Source organism: Penaeus vannamei, chromosome 17 (genome assembly GCF_042767895.1).
Source record: "Penaeus vannamei isolate JL-2024 chromosome 17, ASM4276789v1, whole genome shotgun sequence".
In the NCBI taxonomy this organism is placed as follows: Eukaryota; Metazoa; Arthropoda; class Malacostraca; order Decapoda; family Penaeidae; genus Penaeus; species Penaeus vannamei.
Genome location: NC_091565.1, coordinates 41,799,431 through 41,809,430, shown reverse-complemented (window position 1 = coordinate 41,809,430; position 10,000 = coordinate 41,799,431). Strand labels below are relative to the sequence as shown.

Genomic DNA, 10,000 nt, shown 5'->3' with positions numbered 1-10,000 from the left:
TACGTAGACTGCAATGAATGGTAATGACGCAGAGCCATTTTCGTGTGCAGAAAGTGCAGAAATGTGTATGATTTCAAAGATTCTACAGAGAAAATTACAACCCCCCCCCCCCCACGCCACGCCACCCCAGCATCTCCACGTTGTTAGTGGAACCAAAAAACCTTTAATTTCGTGCACCTCATTGAATATGGAGTGCATGTTGACGAGTGCAACTATTGGGTGACTGATGGTGTTTTTCAGTTATTTAAAAGGCTTAACGTGTTTCCAGACCACGTGTATGTTCTTTTTTTATTATTAAAGTTTGCCGATACCTTGAGATCAACAGTGGATTCGGAAATAAAGCTGTGATTTCTATATGTCAAAAAAAAAAAAAAAGTACTTCAACTGCAACAGATCTCGCTTTTTTTTTCTCTCTGTCTGTCTTCTGTCTCTCTCTCTCTCTCTCTCTCTCTCTCTCTCTCTCTCTCTTACCAGATTTTCTTATACATTTCAAATCCAGTTTACGAATCCCTGTGACGGAAATCGACTTCAATTAAAGAGCACAGATGAACACAATGACAAAGATAAAAAAAATGAATAAGCCTTCAAACACATACCCCAAACTGGGACGGAAAACGACATCAGTTAAAATGCATACATGGAAATAATGATAATGATAGAATACATAAATTTAAAAAAACTATTACAGGCCCGTGCGATAGTTGACTCCTGAAACAATCGATTTAACACACGTGGAATCACCCTATCGATACAATAATCGTACTGTACTTAAAAAAAGAAAAAAAATGCTTGAAATCTGTCTTTATTCTCTCCATGCTTCATATATTTCCAAATCTTCCATGTCTTTCTTTGCTCTTCATTTTATCTTTCTTTTTCTTTTTGTTTCTTTTCTTCCTCTTACTTTTCCTCTCCTTTCATCTCTCCTCTTCTCTTCCACCATCCTGTCTTCCTATATCCCTTTCTTCTCCCCATTCCTCCATTTCCTTACCTTTATCCCATCTCCCCACTTCCACACTTTCTCTCCCTTTATCTCATCTCCCTAACTCTGGGTTGGAGGTACAAAATAAAGACCTCCCTCTCTCTCTCTCTTATTTTGGCCATCAGTCGGTCTGTCTTTATATATCTTTTATGTATCCAACCATTTATTAATATATTTCCATCTCTCCCAAATTTAAACCAAACACCAAGCATATAGTGAATCCTTTTCTCGTTCTTAAATATCGTATTTACAGTGAGGATCATATCAATAACAAATTCGATTTTCACTCGAAGACAAATACATATCCTCTAATAGAAAATAAGTAAACAAAAGATTTTTTTTCTTCGCAGATTTCTTCGCCAAAGACGGCTTCTGTGGTCGCTCCAAGGGAAGACACTGTACCTCCCCCCCTTTATAACGACACTTGGATAGAGACACGTACCTACACTATACCTGGATGTCCGTGTGAAAGGTAAGAGCAACGAGATCCCACTTACCTGCGTTTGCTTTTCATAACGGAGCTGGGATAGGGACACGTGTGAAAGGTAAGGGGAAAAGACCCCTACTTATCGACGTTTAGCCATGTAGGTCGTTAGGAAGGGGGAGTCGGGAGGGAGAGAAAGAGGGAGGACGAAGTCAGGGGTTTTCAGATCTTATTGCCAATTCATGCAAAGATTGTAGATTTTCGCGTCTTGCAAGTTGTCGGGGGTTGTTATGACCTGCATTGCTGTACCTTGCTTAAGTTAGGTATTGTTTATTTTTGTTTGTTTTCGATGATCAGATTTTATGGATGTTTCGGAAGAATGGATTGCATTCGGGGATCGTTTCGTTAATCACTCTCCTTTTTTTTTGTATTTTTGAGATAGTTTTGCAAATTCCTGATTGTGCTAGACCTGTTGTTGATAGCCAGCAACATCGTACTGGAGTTTTTTTTCAACAAAATAGAAAGAAGTTATGCAATACTAAGTTACATTGCAATATTGATCTAAGAACATTTTTGTAGTACAGTTGATACCTATATATTTTAGTTATATTCATATAGACATAAGAGTTTTGTTTCGATCATTCTGCCAACACAATACTGTACACTTACTCTTTAAAAGAATTAGTAAATAAATCTTTGGTCCTTTTGGCCTTGTATGTTTTATTCTTTTCTATTTTCGATTATCGTTAATTTATTCATATATTCTTTTCCTATTCTCTCTTTTATTTAATCTTTCTGTCTATGAATTCACATTTTTTTGTATTCTGATCTATTTATCTCATCTTTATATTTATTTACCAGTTCACATTCTTCTTTTTTACCTTTCCAACACTCGCAGGAGCGGCCTCGACCTGGCCAGCCTCCTCTCGCGGCGCAGGGAGGCGCGCGAGAGGCCCGAGGACTTCCCCGAGTGGTTCCTGAAGAGGTTCTCCTTCGAGGGCGCCTCCGCCTGCTCCGACTACGCGACGCAGCGAGGGGGCGGCCAGCGGGTCGTGTCCTACGTGTATTACGCCAAGGGAGGCAGGTCCGTGAGAGGTAGGTCGCTGGGGGGGGGGGGCGTTCGGTGGCTCCTTTTGGGTATGGTGTGCGTGTGGTTTCTTATATGTACGTATTCGTGTATATGTACGTATATACACACACTAATACTAATAATGATGATGATATGATGATGATGATGATATGATGATGATGATGATGATGATGATGATGATGATGATGATAATAATAATAATAATAATTACAATAACAATAATAATCATAATAGTAATAATAATAGTAATAATAATAGTAATAATAATAATGGCAATAGTAACAATAATAATAACAACAACAGGAATAAAAAAATAACTTCCCATTAAATTGTAGAATACAAACAAACAAACAATCTCAGGCGATGTAATGGCCGCTCTCACCTTCTTCAATGCTGTCTCAAAGACTTCTTAATTTCCCCTTCTCCCGCGTGTCCTCAGAGAGCCACGACTACAAGAAGTACCTCAGCCAGCTCTACGACACGGTCCACGTCATCGGCCGCGTGTATCCCGGATGGCTCGTCCGGATCCATCACAACGTCACCGCCGATGATGAGGTCGGCACGGCGGAGCTTTGCCGGATCTACTGCGACCACGACCACGTCGACCTCTGCCACGCGCATGACCTCCCCGGGCTCGGTAAGGGGTCGTGCGAGGTCTGGTTCGACGGGGGGATGCGAATCCTAATTCTGTCTCGTTTACTATAATGCTGACGATGAGGATTCTGTGAAGTGGAATTACGAAATTATAATTACGAAAATACTTGTCTCTTTATAAGGGAAAGGGCTGTGTTATCTGACAGAATGCATATATGATGAACCACTTTGCAGAAATATTACGGATCTTTTTTTTTCAAACGCAAATTGGATAGACAGATGAGACAGAGAGATAGATTGGAGAAATGGGAAAGAATATTGGTCCCTCGACTGATAGACAAACAGACAGACTGAAAAGATTGGATATGATACCATTCCTCCCTCGATAGACAGACAATCAGACAGGAAAGATTGGACACAATAGCCCTCCCTCGACAGATAGACACAGATCCCAAAGATTGAAAATAATATTGTCCCTCCCTCGACAGATAGACAGACAGATCCCAAAGATTGAAAATAATATAGTCCCTCCCTCGACAGATAGACAGACAGATTCCAAAGATTGAAAATAATATTGTCCCTCCCTCGACAGACAGATAACCAAACATACCAACAGACTGAAAAGACTGGAACGTTATTCCTTCCTCGACAAATAGACAGACAGACAAACAAACAGACTAGAAAGACTGGAAATACCATCCCTCCCACGACAGACAGACAGACAAACGCTCGAACACACCGGAACTACATCACCCCTCCCCCCCCTGAACTACATCACCCCTCCCCCCCTGAACTACATCACCCCTCCCCCCCTGAACTACTTCACCCCTCCCCCCCTGAACTACATCACCCCTCCCCCCCCTGAACTACATCACCCCTCCCCCCCCTGAACTACATCACCCCTCCCCCCCTGAACTACTTCACCCCTCCCCCCCTGAACTACATCACCCCTCCCCCCCTGAACTACATCACCCCTCCCCCCCTGAACTACATCACCCCTCCCCCCCTGAACTACATCACCCCTCCCCCCCTGAACTACATCACCCCTCCCCCCCTGAACTACATCACCCCTCCCCCCCTGAACTACATCACCCCTCCCCCCCTGAACTACATCACCCCTCCCCCCCCTGAACTACATCACCCCTCCCCCCCTGAACTACATCACCCCTCCCCCCCTGAACTACATCACCCCTCCCCCCCTGAACTACATCACCCCTCCCCCCCCCTGAACTACATCACCCCTCCCCCCCCTGAACTACATCACCCCTCCCCCCCGTGAACTACATCACCCCTCCCCCCCTGAACTACTTCACCCCTCCCCCCCTGAACTACATCACCCCTCCCCCCCCTGAACTACATCACCCCTCCCCCCCCTGAACTACATCACCCCTCCCCCCCCCTGACCTACATCACCCCTCCCCCCCCCTGAACTACATCACCCCTCCCCCCCTGAACTACATCACCCCTCCCCCCCGGATCTACATCACCCCTCCCCCCCCAACCAGGTAACATGAATGAACAGGGACTCACCGGAAGGATATGGAGGTTCGCCGTGATGGGAGACCCGACGGTGCGGACTTTCCTGAGCAGGGACACGGACAGGTGAGTCTTGTTGTTGCTTTGGGGTGATTGTGTTTACTTTTGTTTGTTGGGTTTGGTGATTGTGTTTGCCTCTGTTTATATATTTGAAAAAAAATCAGAGTTATTATTTTTCATTTAAGCATTGTTTTGATGATGTTACGGTTATGGGTCTTATTAACTTTATGGTTACCAAGATAAGTAGAGTAAATCACAGTAAAAGATGCAGACCTTATATATATATATATATATATATATATATATATATATATATATATATATATATATATATATATATATATATATATATATATATATATTGAACTTATATATGTACACACACACACACACACACACACACACACACACACACACACACACACACACACACACACACACACATATATATATATATATATATATATATATATATATATATATATATATATATATATATATATACATATATACATATATATTTATATGGATGCGCATAAACGTTTTCATATCTTATAGCTATTTTTCATTTTCATATATATATATATATATATATATATATATATATATATATATATATAGATAGATATAGATATATAGATAGATAGATATGAGGGGCACTCATTTAAGATTTCCCCTGACCCACTTTCGCTTATCCTAAGAGGCTGAAATTTCTCATTCATATAGTTGCACATCGCTCGCTGTAGGTTATGTGTCGATATCGTCCTGAATATATTATTAGATACAGTGGTGAAGTCCTCAGCCCACAGATTGTGGTTGAAGCCATGAAGTGACCAGAAATAAGTGCCTCATCATCTTGGGAACATTTGACCTTAATTTTTTTATTAGTTCATGGACAAAAAGAGGTAAAAAGGTCAAATAGTGGAAGGTCAGGAGAATGAGGATGAGGGGGGATGTTGTAGCCACAGGACTGCACTTCCGCCTGGACAGTGGTAGAGTTGTGAACAGCGGCATTGTATTTAAGTAGTACCTTTTGCCAAAATATCCATCCCTACTCTATGCTTGTTCCAAAAGACTGTGCATGACTTTGCCTGCCGAGGGTGTGACACGTGCCATTCTTGTACTGGGCCTTAGTTCCTGGATCATAGTGATGGTCCCAAGTTTCATCCTGCAGAGGTCCTAGCTCTCCTGGCGCGTGGTTAAAAGAGCCTTGGAACAATGGACTCTTTCCTACTTATGGAAAGGTGTGAGTAGCCTGAAAAATCCTTCGAGCAGACAACTTTTGCATATGCAGATGGTCAGGAAGGATTTCATCCATGGACAATGCACTAATCTTGAAATCTGTTGGTAGCTGGCGAACAGTGACACGGTGAGTTTCCAAAATGTCTCTAAATGATGGATGGTGACCTCATCAATGGCAGACTGGGATAAGAGTCGTTTCCACAGATCTCCAACCACACCTGAACTGGCGATGCCTATGTTTAGCAAAGTCATGTGATGGGGCATCGTCCTCTTAAGTTGATTTGATTTCATGGAAGGTTTCTTGTATATATCTTTATGCATGTTTAATTTCAGCCTCTTTTGATAACCAGAAGTGGGTCAGTGGATAGATTTAATGAGCGTCCCTCATATATATACATATATATGCACGCGCACACACACACACACACACACACACACACACACACACACACACACACACACACACACACATACATGACACAAAGATAGACATATAAGTTTGTATATCTAATCGCATGTATATACTTATATACTGGGTGGGCCAAATGCAGGCTTACAGTCGTTTCCTTATGTGACCTTAATACCCATATTTTCGCCTTAATACCCATCTTTTATCCCTTCATTCCCTGACCTTAAGACCCAAGCTTCTGACCTTTATGTCCATTCATATATATCCTTTTGACCTTAATACCCATCATACCCATCCTTACGACTTTGATATCAATCCTTTCGATTTTAATGCCCAAGAGTTTTTACTTAAATATTAATCTTTTTGACCCTAATACCTAACTATTGACCTTAATACCCAACCTATTGACCTCAATACGCACCCTCTCGACCTTGATACCCGTATTGAATCTTAATACCCATCTTTTCGAACTTGATACCCATTCTTTCAACCTTAGTACCCAATATCTAAAGCTTGATACCCATCCTTATCATCTAAATACCCATTCTTTCGACCTTAATACCCATTATTTTGAGCATAATACCCATCCTTATCTAAATACCCATCCATTCGATCTCGATACCCATCCATTCGACCTTGATACCCATCCATTCGACCTTGATGCCCTTCCCTTTGACCTTGATACCCATGCATTCGACCTTGATACCCATCCATTCGACCTTGATACCCATCCATTCGACCTTGATACCCTTCCCTTTGACCTCGATACCCATCCATTCGACCTTGATACCCATCCATTCGACCTTGATACCCTTCCATTCGACCTTGATACCCTTCCCTTTGACCTCGATACCCTTCCCTTTGACCTCGATACCCATCCATTCGACCTTGATGCCCTTCCCTTTGACCTTGATACCCATCCATTCGACCTCGATACCCTTCCCTTTGACCTTGATACCCATCCATTTGATACCCTTCCCTTTGACCTTGATACCCATCCATTTGATACCCTTCCCTTTGACCTTGATACCCATCCATTCGACCTTGATACCCTTCCCTTTGACCTTGATACCCATCCATTTGATACCCTTCCCTTTGACCTTACTCTCGACCTCGCAGCTGGGTCCTGGATCGAGAGGTCGCGGCGGTGCAGGAGTGGCTGGCGTCGAACCGAACCTTCCACGTCGTGCATGACCACCCGAACCACAATGCGGTGATGTTGGCAGGTGAGGTCAAACGAGGTCAGGTGATGTTGGCAGGTGAGGTCAAACGAGGTTAGGTGATGTTGGCATGTAAAGTCAAACAAGGTCAGGTGATGTTGGCAGGTGAGGTCAAACAAGGTCAGGTGATGTTGGCAGGTGAGGTCAAACGAGGTCAGGTGATGTTGGCAGGTGAGGTCAAACAAGGTCAGGTGATGTCAAACAAGGTCAGGTGATGTCAAACAAGGTCAGGTGATGTTGGCAGGTGAGGTCAAACAAGGTCAGGTGATGTTGGCAGGTGAGGTCAAACAAGGTCAGGTGATGTTGGCATGTGAGGTCAGACGTGGTCAAGTGATGTTGGCAGGTGAGCTCAGACGAATTCAGGGGGTGTTGGCATGTGAGGTCATACGAGAGCGGATGATGACGTCATGAGGTCACAGAAAGGTTATTTTTTTCTCTCCAGCGGATCGATTTTGAGATTTTGATTTCTGTTTTATATTGTATACATGAACACGTCGCATATATCTATATATCTTTATTTTTATTCTCTCTGTCCATCTAACTTTATCTATCTCCTTCCCACTCTCCCGTTTTACTTCCCTCCCTTATCACCCCTCTCCCTCCTTCACTCTCTCTCTCTCTCTCTGTCGTCTATCTATCTATACATGTGTGTGTGTGTGTGTGTGTGTGTGTGTGTGTGTGTGTGTGTGTGTGTGTGTGTGTGTGTGTGTGTGTGTGTGTGTGTGTGTGTGTGTGTGTGTGTGTGTGTGTGTGCGCGCGTGCGTGTTTGTTATATTCATTCTACTCCATTTTCGTAAAGATGTCTTATTAGTGAATTTTTCATATCCCAATTTATTTAAATATAGGCCTATTTTAACTGTTTACTGTATCGTTAATTTTTTGGGGAATGTAACCTTTATTCCTTTGTTTAGTGTGTACCAAATATTCAAATATTTTAAAGGCTATAAAACATTTTTATCCATTAACATTATATTCAATAAATAATAATAAACAGGTGACATATCATTTTGTAAATAGCAATAAACTTAATAACTTAAATAAACAATTGTCTCAAATAATCTAATTTATATCTAAGATTAACTATACCCTCCCTTTCCTACTAATTAAGAACAAAAGAAATGTTAATAAATAAAAATAAATATATACATGAGGTGGAATCAAGACCCACACATCCAGTCTATCAGTATTATTTTCGTGATTATACCAGGACATAAGCCCATCGCTCCCCTTCCTTTAATCTCTACGATTTTCCTCTTTTACACTTCCCTCTAATAAATATTTCCCTTCTCAGTCTATTCATTGATACCACCGGAACTTTCACCTACGACCAACTCGGCTGCTTTATCCACCGACCATTAAAATAGCTGAAGGAATAAGAAACAGGCTGATCCCAAGCAATAAAGTGGTAAAGCGTATTGTTCTGGCTGCAATTTCTCAATCATTTCTGTCTCTGTCCATGGGAGGACAGCAAGGACTCGTCTCAATTATCATAAATCAATACATGGGGATTTTACAAGTACGTTCATACACTTTTCAAGCATTACAATCTATAACATTAGGGTAAAGTACGACTTTGAATAATGGCACTGAGCCTTACCTGTCCACGGGAGGACAGCAACGACTCGTCTAACAAATAATCTTTAAAATAACGAACTTCTTGCTCCCCCCAAATGAATTGTTAATATGTAAACAAACAAATCATTTATAAATGACTATTATAATTTACTCTATTTGTTATAGCATTGAATTTTGCTATATCTATATGCCTTTAGAAATATAAAAATATGTAAACAAATGTTTCAGTGATGCATATGCATCTTTGAAATTAGAACCAACAGAGCTTTTAAAATACCGAATAAATAATGATCTCGACACATATATATATATATATATATATATATATATATATATATATATATATATATATATATATATATATATATATATATTTTTTTTTTTTTTTTTTTTTTTTTTTTTTTTTTTTATACACACGCACTCACACACATATAAATTTGGATATTTTCTTATAATAAAAAATCAGCGATACATGTATTGGTCTTTGAAAAATCAATGTAACAGAATCTCATAAGCCAAATTTCAAGTATCGATTCATCGGTATCGCCTTACACAAATCTGTGTACCGATACCCATCACTGTATATAGGTGTGTGTGTGTGTGTGTGTCTACTTAACACCGACAAATACATATGCAGATAGACATGTGTGAATATTTACCTAGAAATATCTAATAGAGGAATACAGATAGACTTAAAACGATAATGTGTTCTATGCATTCTTTATATTACAGGTTTATGGGGAGCTCACAACAGGGACCTGGGTGCCATGCAGTCGTTGCGTGACCAGATGTACAGCAGACCAAAGAGCGAGATGCGTAGCCAAGATCAGCTGTTACTCAAGGAAGTCGTCTGGCCATATGCGAGGGTACGTCTTGGGGTTTCCTCCTGTTCCAGCAAGGAAAAGTCTTCTCGGGATTGTTTGGTGTTTGT

General features: G+C 41.0%; 1 protein-coding gene and 1 long non-coding RNA gene across 4 annotated transcripts in view; one reads left to right on the top strand and one right to left on the bottom strand.

Moving 5' to 3' along the window:
- The window catches only part of LOC113806013 (uncharacterized), an 18,384-nt gene that overhangs the window by 7,043 nt on the left and 1,341 nt on the right, over window positions 1–10,000 (top strand). For all 3 annotated transcript variants that reach the window (XM_070132328.1, XM_027357114.2, XM_070132327.1), the window contains 6 exons: window positions 1,330–1,451; window positions 2,302–2,498; window positions 2,933–3,130; window positions 4,593–4,689; window positions 7,394–7,500; window positions 9,802–9,935. In XM_070132328.1, coding sequence (XP_069988429.1) covers window positions 1,330–1,451; window positions 2,302–2,498; window positions 2,933–3,130; window positions 4,593–4,689; window positions 7,394–7,500; window positions 9,802–9,935 — 855 coding nt within the window. The remainder of the gene's footprint in view (window positions 1–1,329; window positions 1,452–2,301; window positions 2,499–2,932; window positions 3,131–4,592; window positions 4,690–7,393; window positions 7,501–9,801; window positions 9,936–10,000) is intronic.
- LOC138864603 (uncharacterized) lies at window positions 6,449–7,180 on the bottom strand. The gene is made up of 2 exons (XR_011399216.1): window positions 7,120–7,180; window positions 6,449–6,909 (listed from the first exon to the last, which is right to left on the bottom strand). It is a non-coding gene; the product is annotated as an uncharacterized lncRNA (long non-coding RNA).